General features: G+C 34.6%; 2 protein-coding genes across 2 annotated transcripts; one reads left to right on the top strand and one right to left on the bottom strand.

The window, feature by feature from the left end:
* Positions 1-440: 440 nt before the first annotated feature.
* LOC132560899 (L-2-hydroxyglutarate dehydrogenase, mitochondrial-like) lies at positions 441-2,360 on the top strand (the record flags this gene model as incomplete). Its single annotated transcript, XM_060225603.1, has 2 exons — positions 441-572; positions 2,091-2,360. Coding segments are annotated over 2 exons (328 nt in total), but the record flags the coding sequence as incomplete, so codon positions are not given.
* A 3,716-nt stretch (positions 2,361-6,076) lies between these two features.
* LOC132560909 (circumsporozoite protein-like) lies at positions 6,077-6,799 on the bottom strand. The gene has a single exon (XM_060225613.1). It carries the CDS (start codon positions 6,797-6,799, stop codon positions 6,077-6,079), a length of 723 nt encoding a protein of 240 aa, XP_060081596.1.
* Positions 6,800-16,420: the final 9,621 nt, after the last annotated feature.

The raw sequence follows: 16,420 nt of genomic DNA on the forward strand, positions 1-16,420 counted from the left end.
ACTGTCAGTAATTTCAGTTATTTGAATTTTATCAGTTTGATGATAAATGAACACATTTGTCTAAATGTTATACTCTCAGTACTTTGATTTATATCAGTGTGATGATAAAAAGACACATTTGTCTAAATGTTAAGCTGTAGAACGATTAGGTTGTCAACAATGTTATAGGTATAAAACAGCTGTAATATGTACAAAATCTTAGTATTTATTAACTACATTTCATATGTGGAAGTGGAAATGCTTTACTCATTGCAGGGTTGTTGTATCATTTCTATGTATTTATATAAGTGTTTAAACTCTGAAGTTTTTTTTAGATTCTGCATGATGAATCTTAAGTAGGTAGAACATTTCTGAAAGGCCATGCAGACAGTCTTGAATTTTTATTTTATCTTGTTTAACTGTATATTTTATCAGTTGAATACAAAAGCCTTTTTTTACAGGGGCCTGCAGAAACTAGCCACCAGACACTTAGCCTTTGGGATAAAGGAGATGTACAGGGGATTTTACATCTCTGCTCAGGTTAGATTACTACAGAAGTATGTCCCTTCTCTGAAACGAGAAGATATTACAAGGTAATGTCTACATGTTTACTTGGTGCTGTTTGAACTTTATATCGGTCATTCAGGATTTTAAACACGTATTTATGTATCATCACTTCGTCTCTTGTAATATTAATTTTTTAAAAATTTATGGTAAATAATAACTGCCTATACTTTATGCCGGTGAAGATTAACAAATGTGTCATTTTTCATTTACTTCCTATTAAGCCTGAGATGTTCTTTAACTTTGGCTTGATCGCTCATAAGTGATATACCCATCAAAACATATATTTATATCATATGAAGGAGTGTCTTATGAGTGATATTCCCTTCTAGACGTGTGTTTATATCATATGAAGGAGTGTCTTATGAGTGATATTCCCTTCTAGACGTGTGTTTATATCATATGAAGGAGTGTCTTATGAGTGATATTCCCTTCTAGACGTGTGTTTATATCATATGAAGGAGTGTCTTATGAGTGATATTCCCTTCTAGACGTGTGTTTATATCATATGAAGGAGTGTCTTATGAGTGATATTCCCTTCTAGACGTGTGTTTATATCATATGAAGGGTCTTATGAGTGATATTCCCTTCTAGACTTGTGTTTATATCATATGAAGGAGTGTCTTATGAGTGATATTCCCTTCTAGACGTGTGTTTATATCATATGAAGGAGTGTCTTATGAGTGATATTCCCTTCTAGACGTGTGTTTATATCATATGAAGGAGTGTCTTATGAGTGATATTCCCTTCTAGACTTGTGTTTATATCATATGAAGGAGTGTCTTATGAGTGATATTCCCTTCTAGACGTGTGTTTATCATATGAAGGATCTTATGAGTGATATTCCCTTCTAGACGTGTGTTTATAGACGTGTGTTTATATCATTTGAAGGAGTGTCTTATGAGTGATATTCCCTTCTAGACGTGTGTTTATATCATATGAAGGAGTGTCATGAGTGATATTCCCTTCTAGACTTGTGTTTATATCATATGAAGGAGTGTCTTATGAGTGATACTCCCTTCTAGACGTGTGTTTTTATCATATGAAGGAGTGTCTTATGAGTGATATTCCCTTCTAGACGTGTGTTTGTATCATATGAAGGAGTGTCTTATGAGTGATATTCCCTTCTAGACGTGTGTTTATATCATATGAAGGAGTGTCTTATGAGTGATATTCCCTTCTAGACGTGTGTTTATATCATATGAAGGAGTGATATTCTCTAGACGTGTGTTTATATGTCTTAGTGATATTCCCTTCTAGACGTGTGTTTATATCATATGAAGGAGTGTCTTATGAGTGATATTCCCTTCTAGACGTGTGTTTATATCATATGAAGGAGTGTCTTATGAGTGATATTCCCTTCTAGACGTGTGTTTGTATCATATGAAGGAGTGTCTTATGAGTGATATTCCCTTCTAGACGTGTGTTTATATCATATGGAGGAGAGTCTTATGAGTGATATTCCCTTCTAGACGTGTGTTTGTATCATTTTCCATGAACCCTGAGAACTGATATGTCCTTTAACAATTTTAGCTTGTTGTTTGTAGAGGTCCATCAGGAGTGAGAGCCCAGGCTCTAGACAGGGAAGGCCAATTGGTGGACGATTTTGTCTTTGATGTGGGTCAAGGAGAAGTAGGGAGTCGTGTGCTCCATGTACGCAATGCACCATCTCCAGCGGCAACTTCCTCTCTTTCTATTGCGAAAATGGTCGCTGATAAAGTGGAAGGAACTTTTGAACTGTAATACCAAAGACATTTTAATTTATATGCAATATATGGAAGGTTGATTGATAGAAATAAAATAAATAACAACTTTAAGATGATTAGGTTGAAATTTAACAAATGACTAGCAGTATATATTTTATCCCCTATCCAGAACAAGTGGTGTTTCAGGGTGTTTTGATTTAAACGTAAACAAAGCGTACAATAATTGTTTTTTAATTCTTGTGTATTAATAAAATGCACGAAATTTGATTAAAATCACACATTATAATATAGATATATCATACTTAATCAAAAATCTTCTCTTGAAAAAATTTAATAGAATATTATGTATGTTAAAGAACATATCTTATGCGATACAATATACCTATAAAAGTGAATATTTTTGGGTCTGAACTCAGTACCATTTTATGATGATTTAAAAGATAATTTTTAAATGGGTTATATATATATATATGGTTAGAAAGAAAGCTGTTATGTGATATTTTCTGTTTTGACAATTGTAAAAATTATATATATATTATTCTTACAATTGTCAAAACAATTATATATATACATGTATATATCATGTAATATATATTATCCAACCTATGTGTCTCCTCAGTCACAGAGACTGACCATGCATACAACCTGTGTGTCTCTTTATTCACAGTGAATGTTCATGTGTCCTACCTGTGTGTCTGTTCAGTCATGGTGACTTAAAATTTATCCAACCTGCATGTCTTCTCAGTCACAGTGACTGACAATATATCCAACCTGTGTGTCTCCTTGGTTACAGTAACTGACAATGCATCTATGTCTGCTAAGTCACAACTTAGAAGCATACTTGTACTTGCAACCCATTTGTCCTGTGTACTTTTGTGACAGATTCTGCTGTTTAATCATGTCCACCATCAGATTTTATATTTAGTGTCTCCACTGTCAAGATACTTATTTTGTCATTACATGTAGGGTATGTTAGGATATTATGGCAGGGTCTGTCACTGAAACAGATCAACTATAATAATAATTTTACCATAATTATGTCAACCATTCTTTGTAAAGTAGAGTTTTAGAATGCCTGACAATTTTCAGACGAGCCAAACCATATCTTACTTTTGTTGTCCACTGTCATGAAATGGTCTTGCACTTGGTTGTTGTTCTCTTATGACTTTCGTTCAGTTACTGTTAACGGACAGAGGTATGGAATTGTTCTTTGGTATGTGATAAGATTTGCAAAATGAGGAGATGCAAGTCATGTATCATTTTTATTGTTTTAAATCAATTTTTTTTTCAGAGTTTTGACCATTTAACTTTTCACAAAAAACATATAATCAAATTGGACCATCTTGTCTTATAGCACTGGAAATTTATAAAATAAGTTCAGGATCATCTGTCTTATATTATCTCATTCCAGTTCTGTTTTTATGTCACACGTGTAATTGGGCATTCACAGACAACTAGTAGATGTAACATATTTCAAAGATATTTGATTTGAAAGATGAACTCTTAGATTTTGTAAAGGATATAAAAGATTCATTATATGATACTGTCACTATATTTTACAAAGGATGTACATGATATATACAGAATCTGGAATGGATGGTGCCAATATTGTGATAGATCATATTATTTTATGTAAATGTTATACATTTTTATAATATAATACAATATTTGAATGATATCACAGGAAACACCTGAAGATATCAGGTAGATCATTTTAAAAAGCTTTATCTAAACTTATACAAAATATAACTAGTTTATTTACACTTACGTCTTGTATTGTTTACTAAACGTTTTAATATAGCAGGGAAAATAAAATGTGTTGAATTTGTAAATGTGATTGATGTGTTATGTATTTGATCATAGGATGATCTTCTCTGTACCTTAGAAAATATTTTGTACTTTGATAACATACAGATATTGGCCATTACTTCAGATGTTTTTTCAGGTCATGTTGTACATTTTTTGATGCAAATCTTTTCACTTGTCTGTGACAACAGAACTATTCCAAATCTCTCATTACTATCATTAATTCCACCATACTTGGTAATTATTGCACCATCCAGAGAACTGAATTGTAAGACACCACAACAAATTCAATGAAATGCTCAGAATCCAAATCTATCTAATCTAACTAACTTCACAATTTCTGAAACAATCCTTAAAGAGATATTCAAACGGCATCCCAAAGGCATTTCAAAATCTCACCACAGAGTCAACTACCAAATATTGATAAATTCTAACCTTTATTCTAGCTACCATACTAAGTCTGGCTGACACTGGTCACCAACCTTTTCATGTTAAGTGCAATTCTTGTCAATGGTCACTACATCACAGGTCAATGATCAGCAGTATCATTTTATCCCTTAATATATCACTCCATTTCCCACTATAAAACCAACACCAATATAAATCTCACTACCACTTGCTTGTGTGTTCCACACTGGTCATTTGTCTGATGAAGGTGGCCGTGTAGTCATTGAAACATCACACTCTAATCTCCTACTGGTTTTGCTATAAGAACTTCTATTCTAATGACATTACCAACCTGAAGAAAATGTTTTGAAATACCACTTTATTATAGCTTTCCAGAAGATTTAAAAGTTAGATGAATGGACAGACGAGAATCTCCAAAGTACCCAATTGTTTCGTGCCGTGATTAAAGGTTGTGAACAGGGGTACTACTGGTAGCTTTATCTTGGTTGTTCTGTGTTTCAGTGTTATGATACCCTTCAACCGTAGCTACTTTCTGTTTCACAAGAATTGGCCAGTTTGGAGTTGTGATGGTCTCAAAACATATTTTGATGATATCATTTGATAGCTCTAGACTTTGGAGAGCAAAGACGTTGTTATTCAGTCATCTCCTAGTTTTAATTTTAATTGACAGCACAGTTCTTACAGTAATAATTTGTTTGTTGGCTTTATAGCACAGATTCATTTGGAGGCAAGGTCTCCTTGAAGTAACTGGTGGCTTACTCAATGAACAACATATTAGAGGCCCTCCAATGCACTCTTGATAAAGTGTCTTGCCCAGGGAAACAACTTCAGTCCTTCTCAACTTCCCAAGAAACACAAACCACCACATCTGTAAAAACCATGCACCTGTGTTTATATACACTCATTCTCTATTGTTATGATCACTGATAGTTTAAGTTTGAGTTGTTATTTTCGCTTGTTTGTTTGTTTGCGTGTTTGTTTTTTGTTTTTGTTTTTTTATTTTTGACAAGTTAATACACTACATCAGCTTTAAGAATTCAAGAAAGCATGTAACATATATGCAATAGACTAGCATAGAGGGAATTATGAGATTATTGTTTTGTCTAGTTTGTCTTTACAGATGCCATTGACAACATCATGACATTTAAACATATTAATAGCTTGTCTTTGTTACAGTTACTGCTATTTTCCCCTTGACCACCCTCCTCTACTTTTTCTTTGTTACAGTTATTACTATATTCCCCTTGACCACCCTCCCCTACACTTCCTTTGTTACAGTTACTGCTATATTCCCCTTGACCAACCTCCCCTACTCTTCCTTTGTTACAGTTATTACTATATTCCCCTTGACCACCCTCCCCTACACTTCCTTTGTTACAGTTACTGCTATATTCTCCCCTACCCTTTGTTACAGTTACCATACCTCCCCTACTCTTCCTTTGTTACAGTTATTACTATATTATACCTCCCTCCCCTACTCTTCCTTTGTTACAGTTATTACTATATTCCCCTTGACCACCCTCCCCTACTCTTCCTTTGTTACAGTTATTACTATATTCCACTTGACCACCCTCCCCTACTCTTCCTTTGTTACAGTTATTACTATATTCCCCTTAACCTCCCTCCCCTACTCTTCCTTTGTTACAGTTATTACTATATTCCCCTTGACCACCCTCCCCTACTCTTCCTTTGTTACAGTTATTACTATATTCCCCTTGACCTCCCTCCCCTACTCTTCCTTTGTTACAGTTATTACTATATTCCCCTTGACCACCCTCCCCTACTCTTCCTTTGTTACAGTTAATGCTATATTCCCCTTGACCACCCTCCCCTACTCTTCCTTTGTTACAGTTATTACTATATTCCCCTTGACCACCCTCCCCTACTCTTCCTTTGTTACAGTTATTACTATATTCCCCTTGACCACCCTCCCCTACTCTTCCTTTGTTACAGTTATTACTATATTCCCCTTGACCACCCTCCCCTACTCTTCCTTTGTTACAGTTAATACTATATTCCCCTTGACCACCCTCCCCTACTCTTCCTTTGTTACAGTTATTACTATATTCCCCTTGACCACCCTCCCCTACACTTCCTTTGTTACAGTTACTGCTATATTCCCCTTGACCACCCTCCCCTACTCTTCCTTTGTTACAGTTATTACTATATTCCCCTTGACCACCCTCCCCTACTCTTCCTTTGTTACAGTTACTGCTATATTGCCATTGACCACCCTCCCCTACACTTCCTTTGTTACAGTTATTACTATATTCCCCTTGACCACCCTCCCCTACTCTTCCTTTGTTACCTTTGTTACAGTTATTCCCCTTGACCATCCCTCCCCTACTCTTCCTTTGTTAGTTACTATTCCCCTTGACCACCCTCCCCTACTCTTCCTTTGTTACAGTTATTACTATATTCCCCTTGACCACCCTCCTCTACTCTTCCTTTGTTACAGTTACTGCTATATTCCCCTTGACCACCCTCCCCTACACTTCCTTTGTTACAGTTATTACTATATTCCCCTTGACCACCCTCCCCTACTCTTCCTTTGTTACAGTTATTACTATATTCCCCTTGACCACCCTCCCCTACTCTTCCTTTGTTACAGTTATTACTATATTCCCCTTGACCACCCTCCCCTACTTCCTTTGTTACAGCTATATTCCCCTTGACCACCCTCCCCTACTCTTCCTTTGTTACAGTTATTACTATATTCCCCTTGACCTCCCTCCCCTACTCTTCCTTTGTTACAGTTATTACTATATTCCCCTTGACCACCCTCCCCTACTCTTCCTTTGTTACAGTTATTACTATATTCCCCTTGACCACCCTCCCCTACTCTTCCTTTGTTACAGTTATTACTATATTCCCCTTGACCACCCTCCTCTACTCTTCCTTTGTTACAGTTATTACTATATTCCCCTTGACCACCCTCCCCTTCTCTTCCTTTGTTACAGTTATATACTACTATCCTTTGTTACAGTTACTACTATACTATACTCTTCCCTTGACCTCCCTCCCCTACTCTTCCTTTGTTACAGTTATTACTATATTCCCCTTGACCACCCTCCCCTACACTTCCTTTGTTACAGTTATTACTATATTCCCCTTGACCACCCTCCCCTACACTTCCTTTGTTACAGTTATTACTATATTCCCCTTGACCACCCTCCCCTACACTTCCTTTGTTACAGTTATTACTATATTCCCCTTGACCACCCTCCCCTACACTTCCTTTGTTACAGTTATTACTATATTCCCCTTGACCACCCTCCCCTACACTTCCTTTGTTACAGTTACTACACTTCCTTTGTTACAGTTAGACCACCCTCCCCTACACTTCCTTTGTTACAGTTATTACTATATTCCCCTTGACCACCCTCCCCTACACTTCCTTTGTTGACAGTTATACCCTGACCACCCTCCCCTACTCTTCCTTTGTTACAGTTATTACTATATTCCCCTTGACCTCCCTCCCCTACACTTCCTTTGTTACAGTTATTACTATATTCCCCTTGACCACCCTCCCCTACACTTCCTTTGTTACAGTTATAACTATATTCCCTTGACCACCCTCCCCTACACTTCCTTTGTTACAGTTATTACTATATTCCCCTTGACCACCCTTCCCTACTCTTCCTTTGTTACAGTTAGTACTATATTCCACTTGACCTCCCTCCCCTACTCTTCCTTTGTTACAGTTATTACTATATTCCCCTTGACCACCCTCCCCTACTCTTCCTTTGTTAAAGTTACTGCTATATTCCCCTTGACATCCCTCCCCTACTCTTCCTTTGTTACAGTTATTACTATATTCCCCTTGACCACCCTCCCCTACTCTTCCTTTGTTACAGTTACTGCTATATTCCCCTTGACCACCCTTCCCTACTCTTCCTTTGTTACAGTTATTACTATATTCCCCTTGACCACCCTCCCCTGCACTTCCTTTGTTACAGTTACTGCTATATTCCCCTTGACCACCCTCCCCTACTCTTCCTTTGTTACAGTTATTACTATATTCCCCTTGACCTCCCTCCCCTACTCTTCCTTTGTTACAGTTATTACTATATTCCCTTTGACCACCCTCCCCTACTCTTCCTTTGTTACAGTTATTACTATATTCCCCTTGACCTCCCTCCCCTACTCTTCCTTTGTTACAGTTATTACTATATTCCCTTTGACCACCCTCCCCTACTCTTCCTTTGTTTCAGTTATTACTATATTATTTCAATTTTTTGGCACCAAAGTGCAATCTTGTTCACTCATGGTTTAAAATGTTGAATTAAGTAACACACCAGGATGTTGTGAACTCTTATAAAAGTGCCACCCATTCATATGTATACATCTATTTTCTGATTATGTAAACCACAAACAGAGGTATTTGATCTTATATATCTATGTCCATGGTAATACTGAGCTGAAAATACAATTTTCATTTAATTTCTTGCGTTTTATATCAAATGCTTGTTTAGGTCATAGCCCAACAGAACAGGATAAGGTTGAAGTCACAGCATGTCGACATGTATATTCCTGCATATCACACACATTAGGTTTGTTGGTTTTCAAGGTCGCATGGTAATATACATTGTACTTTTATATTTATAGATCCATGTACACAGTATTTGTCCTTATAAGGAAGATCCTTAGAGGTTGGATTAGCCACTAAAAATAAAGATTCCATTTGTTCAGTGGAATGGAACATGACCTGGCCGGTACATAATCTTTCCATTCAAAGGAGTCAGATATGTTTAAATCTTCAAACAACTTTTTCACAATAATCAAAAAGCCCGTGGTGCTCATATTGGGTCTGTAGCATGCTTTGAGTTAGGGCTATCAAGTTGACCCGCTTTCAAGGTCACAGGGGTCAAATATGTTAAAATATTTAAACGACTTCGCAATAACCAAAATGCCCAGAGTGCTGATATTTGGCCTGTAGCATGATGGGATGAAGGGCTATAAAATTTGTAAATACGAATGACCTTAACATGTTGTCAAGGTCAAAGGGATCAAATATGTTTAAATATTTAAACAACTTCTTCACAATACCCAAAAGGCTCAGGATGCTGACATTGGGCCTGAAGCATGATAAGATGAAGGGATACCAACTTTGTTAATATGAATGACATTAACCCGCTTTCAAGGTTACAGGTGTCATATATTTAAATCTTTAAATAACTTCTCCTCAATAAGCAAATGGCGCAGGGTGCTGATATTGGACCAGTAGCTTGCTTGGATGAAGATTTGTTATGTTTGTTCAAATTGATGACATTGTTTTATAAACGGTGGGTCTCGGTACTCTCAGGCGGGAGGGCGGGGTCCAATAGAGGAAATATAACTAATTATTTAAAATCCTAAACCTCCCATAGGAATGATTGATTGGATTTTACCTAAAATTGCCAAATTTAGTCTGAAGTATTCTTAGGTGAAGGGAAATAAGTTTTGTACACGGATATTGTCCGTCTAAGTTTGGTCTGAAGCAATTTTTATAAATAGTGAATCTGACCTCTGTTTGCCCACAAGTTCGGGACCAAAAAGGGAAATTACATCAGAAGTTGTTGGTCATATTTGAAATTCTTTATTAAATGGTTGAATAACTAAATTAGCAAGGATAGCGATGCAGGACTCTCGGACCTATTGTTGTTTTGTCTTGGTCGCTGGCCGTTTAATCTTTCTATTGATGTATGATTTATAAAACATTGCCTGAATCCCGATCCTTGCAGGGGATCGCTTGTATTTAGGGTTTTTTTTTATAGGGTTGAATTCTGAATATCGAAAATACTTCGTCAATTTGACTTAAATTTCATTGTGTTTAAGATAACCCCCTAATTGTTTATGTTATTTTCCGACAAAACAAAATGCTACAGAACTTTGTATTCTTCTCTCCACCAGACCCGACCAAATTACATGTCAATAGTTGAACACATTGCAGACACAATGTTTTGTTCTTTTTTTTTCAGGGCCAAACATCAAAATATTTGACGAGACGTACTAAAGTATGGCTTTGTCTGTCTGCCAACCCTTAACTTACCACGTTGGTATTTTAGACCAAAATAGGTCGAACGAGTTTGGGTAACAGAACTTTGCAGTCATTTTTATCAGAGTTTTGCGCATGCCCCTTTTATTAGGAAATACCAACGTTGTGTAGAAAAGGCGAAAACATTTTTTAATTCTCTGATCAATTCTTTCAAATCTGATAAGGTGATGCCAAAATCGAATGGATTTAACCTTCATTACGGGTTTTCCAAGGGACCCCATATTTTCAGAGCTATGCCCCTTTTATTGTTTTCTTAACGATAGCTTCGACTGGAGATCTTCTTTCTCAGTGTTCAACCAACTTGTTTCAACATTGAGGTCAAGTTTTATTACAATTTTAGGCCGAAGGCCCTTTTTATTACATACAAAGTACATGATATAATGAATACTATTGTTACATATTCTATGAATATTTAGTTATTTATTAGCTTCATAAATAAATTGACCTACAAACAAAGTTCTTTAATATTGTGGATACTCAATAATTCAATTAACTTGAAGACTGAAGGTTTTCTCCAATAACTTCTTTTAATAAGATGAGCTCGAAGGGCTTGGAATTTGCTATATATTATTTAAAAAGGGAATCCATCCTCAACTTCAGTAACAGAGTTACACTATTAACAATATCTTTGTGCCCTTGGAATATTCATATATATCTTCTTGTCTCTATAGCAAGAGAACGAGATGACATATGGATTCTAGTGAAACATATACGGTATTTCATTGGTATATATTTACTAATGTAAAACTGCAAACAAAATGTTTGATTTACGGAATATTTATACATAATGCATTTTGTTGAATTTTCCAATGAAGTCATAATTAATTGCTTTGCCTGATCAAATATTCTTTGCTTAATCTCCAATAAAATCAAATTTGGTCGAGTAACAATATTGAGAGTTATCCATATATTACTAAAACCTTAATGGTCGAATTCTTCCTTAACAGAAGTGACCCAATTAAAAATATTTAACAAAAAATTATGTGATTCAGATACAATACAGTTATCAGAAAGTGTCATTTTAAACCAGTATTTTATCTTTATATATTTTCTGACAAATTCCAAAGGAAACCGTCCCAATTCAGGATAAAGCATCCCACTACCGCTGACTTCTTTACTTAAAACAGTTTTTTTTACAAAAAAGAAACTCTAAAAAAAAAACAAAAAAAAACAAATACACATGTTCTTCAACATCACGAATTCCATATTTCGCTAGCATATAAAGAGAATACTACCCACATAAGTATCAAATAAATGTAACGTATTTTTTTAAATTTAAGGTTTAAACAAGAACAATTGGAAAGTAAATCAAACGAAGCTTTACTACCTTGGACAGTCAGTTGTTTCTGGAATTTGTTATTGTATTTTAATAATATCCCTAAATATGAAAACTGATCAACACAAGAAACCATACAACCCTTTTAATACTGTTTCTCGTTAGCTTGTAATCTTCCATCTTTATGGGAAACAATAGTTTTAGTTTTATCCAGGTTTACACTAAGATTCCATTCGTTACGATGGACTTCTAAATTATCAAGCAAGTCTTGAAGATCTTCCACAGATTCAGAAACTAAAACAAGGTCATCGGCATACGACAGTAGATATAAGCTTAATTCTTCCAAGTCGTAACTAGATTTACATGTTTGAATTAAAAAAATATGTATTAATGTATAGATAAATTAATATCGGCGATAATATTTCACCCTGCAAGAGGCCGGCATTATTAACGAAGAAATCTGACAGATAACCATTTAATTCTATACATGATTTTACATGTAGATACATAGACTTTACAACTTTAAGAAGTTTTCCTCGTATTCCAATTTTTGAAAGTTTATACCAGAGATTTATCCTATTGACTTTATCAAAAGCTTTGCGAAAGTCGGTAATGCAGCAGTATAATCTCTTTTGTCATCATTCAAAGACTTAAATATTATTTTAGTAAAGGATAAAGAAAAAATCCCAAAAAGCATCAACAGTACTAAGACCAGGTCTAAACCCGAATTGAGCATCAGGCCCCACTTGTATAAAACATCTCAGCTTGAGATTTCCTCAAGTCGAGATTTTCTTCTGCTGATATCTCCTCAAACACGGCTTGTATAAAATTTTCTCAAGGAACAGGAGGAAGTCATCGGCTAGGATGTCCTGAAATTCCTTGAGGAATTTTCATACAAGATATTTTCAAGAAGATATTAGCTGAGGAAAATCTGGGCTTGAGGAAATCTGAAATTGAGATATTTTATACAAGTGGGGTCAGATATTATAAAATACGTCTGAGACCAATTCAATAATCTGATATTCGATATAGAAGAAAACAATATTTAAAAAAATCTTAAACAGCTAACAATACTTATTTCAACATTGGTACATGCCATGACATGAAGTTGTATTTTTTACTGAACTGCAGTTGTATTCCATTGTATTGTTTTTATAATGTTCATCTTTTCCGGAGATTTCCATTCTTAGATTTCAATCGTTTTCTTTAAATCTTCGGCTTAATCACCACTTCATGATTTTGTTTTTCCTTAATGACATAGTGATTTACAATTTTTGGAAGAGTTAATGTCCTTTGTTTCTTTGAACATTTTATCTAGTCCAGATATTTCCTTCTCTCAGGTTTTAAGCGTTTCTTTGGAACTTGGCAGGCTTCCATTTCCATGTTTGTATTCTTTCTATACAGTTAATTCTATGTCTTAGGACATTGTTCCGATGTTCCGCCTCGATGCACTCTTATATATGTATATATAAAACCCCGATGTAATTCATCCAAGATTTAATACAGAATTTATTATGGATTCTCTGATAATCCCCTTACAAAACAACTCATTCTACTTTAATGGAAAAACTTTTTACAGATACTTGGTACAGCTATGTGAACAGAAGTTGCCCCAACATGCGCAAACCTTGTAATGGGATACCTTGAGCAAAACCTGTACGATCAATTGCCGTGTTGTTTTATTTTTTTCAAATATATATATATAAACATATATAATGTCGTAACGACTTACCGCAGCCTGTACTGGATTTTCCAATTTTCTGTATCAGCACATGCTTATACCAATATTTCAGGAGAATGCCAAAATTGCATTTGAAGCAGTGGCAACACGCATGACTTAGTGCAAACTGTACGTTAAAGTATAATACTACACATATTTGTCCTTGAGACCTAAGTTATCTGTCAGATTTCACGGGAATCGAGCATGTATTTTTCCACTTCGTGGTTTATCACGCACGAGGCTACACTGCACCGCATTAGATCAAAAGCTCTTTACCAGGTAGTCGTTTCAGTTTCCATTGCAGTTTTTATTGAACCACCTACACGAAAGACAACACATATTCACATATTCTGAACGCGAGGATTCCAGTGGACACAGACATCTTGAGGTAAGAGTTCTTAATGTTTTAAGGTAGCTTCCGTTGTCGGTAGTTTAATCATGTACTTTCTCTAATCAAGTATACTTTGAATTATTTCGCTGTATATATATATATATTTATTCAATTCATATTGTAATAACTATTCTTCGTGATTTTTTTTCGAAGCCGCAACCTCCTTCACGTTCAGTGGAAATGTTTGATGTGCTTGTTCTTAGTTTTATCCCATTCCCGCAGGCGCCTTCAATTGTGATCTTGTTGCTTCTGTTTTATATCAAGTTGTATTCAATAGTTCGATATAGTCAAGGAAATTGATGGTTTTCCCTCAAACTAATTAAAACAATTTAGTTTGGATTGGTATATACATTGCAACAGGAAAATATTGGTATAAACATAATCATAGGTAAAGATTGGTATATGCATAATTATAGGTAAAGATTGGTATATACATAATTATAGGTAGATTGGTATATACATAATTATAGGTAAAGATTGGTAAATGCATAATTATAGGTAAAGATTAGTATATACATAATTATAGTTAAAGATCGGTATATACATAAATTTATAGGTAAAGATCGGTATATACATCATTATAGGTAAAGATTGGTATATACATAATTATAGGTAAAGATTGGTATATGCATAATTATAGGTATACATACATAATTATAGGTAAAGATCGGTATATACATCATTATAGGTAAAGATTGGTATATACATAATTATAGGTAAAGATTGGTATATGCATAATTATAGGTAAAGATTGGTACATACATAATTATTAAAGATCGGTATATACATCATTATAGGTAAAGATTGGTATACATAATTATAGGTAAAGATTGGTATACATAGTTATAGGTAAAGATTAATTATAGGTAAAGATCGGTATATACATAATTATAGGTAAAGATTGGTATATACATAATTATAGGTAAAGATCGGTATATACATAAATTTATAGGTAAAGATCGGTATATACATAATTACAGGTAAAGATTGGTATATACATAAATTTATAGGTAAATATCGGTATATACATAATTATAGGTAAAGATCGGTATATACATAATTATAGGTAAAGTTCGGTATATACATAATTATAGATTAAGGTTGGTAAATACATAATTATAGGTAAAGATTGGTATATACATAATTATAGGTAAAGATCGGTATATACATAATTATAGGTAAAGATTGGTATATACATATTTAAACTGAATTCACTTGAATTAACTTGTTGGTAGATTATACACGTATGGTGTAACACTAATGGAGAAATCAACAGGTGTTCTACATGAACCATTACTTTTATGAAATAGTGCTAAAAAGCATTCAAATGTAGAACAGATTGGTTTTTATTTCCTTTGTTAGGAATACAATTAAGGTAATAGATATCAATCTATGACATGTCTATTTTAAATTCGAAATTGAATGATATCTCAAATTACACATGCTTTATTGCAATACGTGTAAGATTTTGAGCAAATGCTGAAAAGAACATCAACTCATTTTCTACGCCAGTTAATCCAAACAGAAATGCTGGTTAATCGATATCTAGAGATAATGAATTCACTAATGAAAATTTCGCTTCATGCAAATTTCACTAAATGTCATGATATTGAACAACGAAAATAACTGAATACGTTATTTGTGATCTATCAGATTACTAAATATTTTGGCAGGAAGTACCACCATAATATGATCTTCTCGATTAAGTGGGATTTAGGTTAAACGGGTTTCTTTAATTTAAACAAATATTTTCTTCTTTTCCACCAATAGTTCTAATTAAGAGGTTATGTGAATGTATAACTTCCATTTTATATCAGATGTGCAAAATATAAGCCTCTTCCTTGTTAGACATGTGTATGTTGCTTTTTTCTGTGTCGAATCAAAATTGTATGGGATGTTGTTTTCAGCATCACAGCCTTCACACACTTGTGAAATCATTTTGACTTTTCTTTTAATCACTTTTGATTTTCCTTACTCGCCTGCAGGGCTTCAAATTTTAGGCCCTCAGCATCACTGACGAGTCCTAGGAGGACGGCGCAGCTGCATGATGCAGTTTAAACCATTGTTTCGCTCTACTGTATCTTACTCTAAATTATGAAAAAGTGCTGTTCTCTTGTGTGCTTTTTGTATAATCTTTGGCAACATCAGCATTTTCAGAAGGTGATGCATATATACTTGTACATTGTTAAATGGAATAAAATGTGTTCTGATGTTTTCCTGGTGTAAGGGCTATGAAAGAATAAATTCTGCAGTTTCATCCATCCATGTCGTTGTATTATATAAGACCTCTGTAAAACGATCATCTTCAGCACTCCATGGCGTTACCTTTACATTTAACCTTGTGAGCTGAAATCTGGTAAACAACGACGATGAAAACAAACTACAATGGTGTTGATGATGAATCATAAGAAATTAATTGTAATATATACATTAAAACCTTGTGAAGGACACAGACACATCCTGATCAACATGAACTTCCTACCGTCATACCTTCCCCCAATATCTGACCGTGATGGCAATTTAACTTAAATGT

Source organism: Ylistrum balloti, unplaced genomic scaffold (assembly GCF_031769215.1).
Source record: "Ylistrum balloti isolate Yb309-2 unplaced genomic scaffold, AGI_CSIRO_Ybal_v1 Utg371130, whole genome shotgun sequence".
Taxonomy (NCBI): domain Eukaryota; kingdom Metazoa; phylum Mollusca; class Bivalvia; order Pectinida; family Pectinidae; genus Ylistrum; species Ylistrum balloti.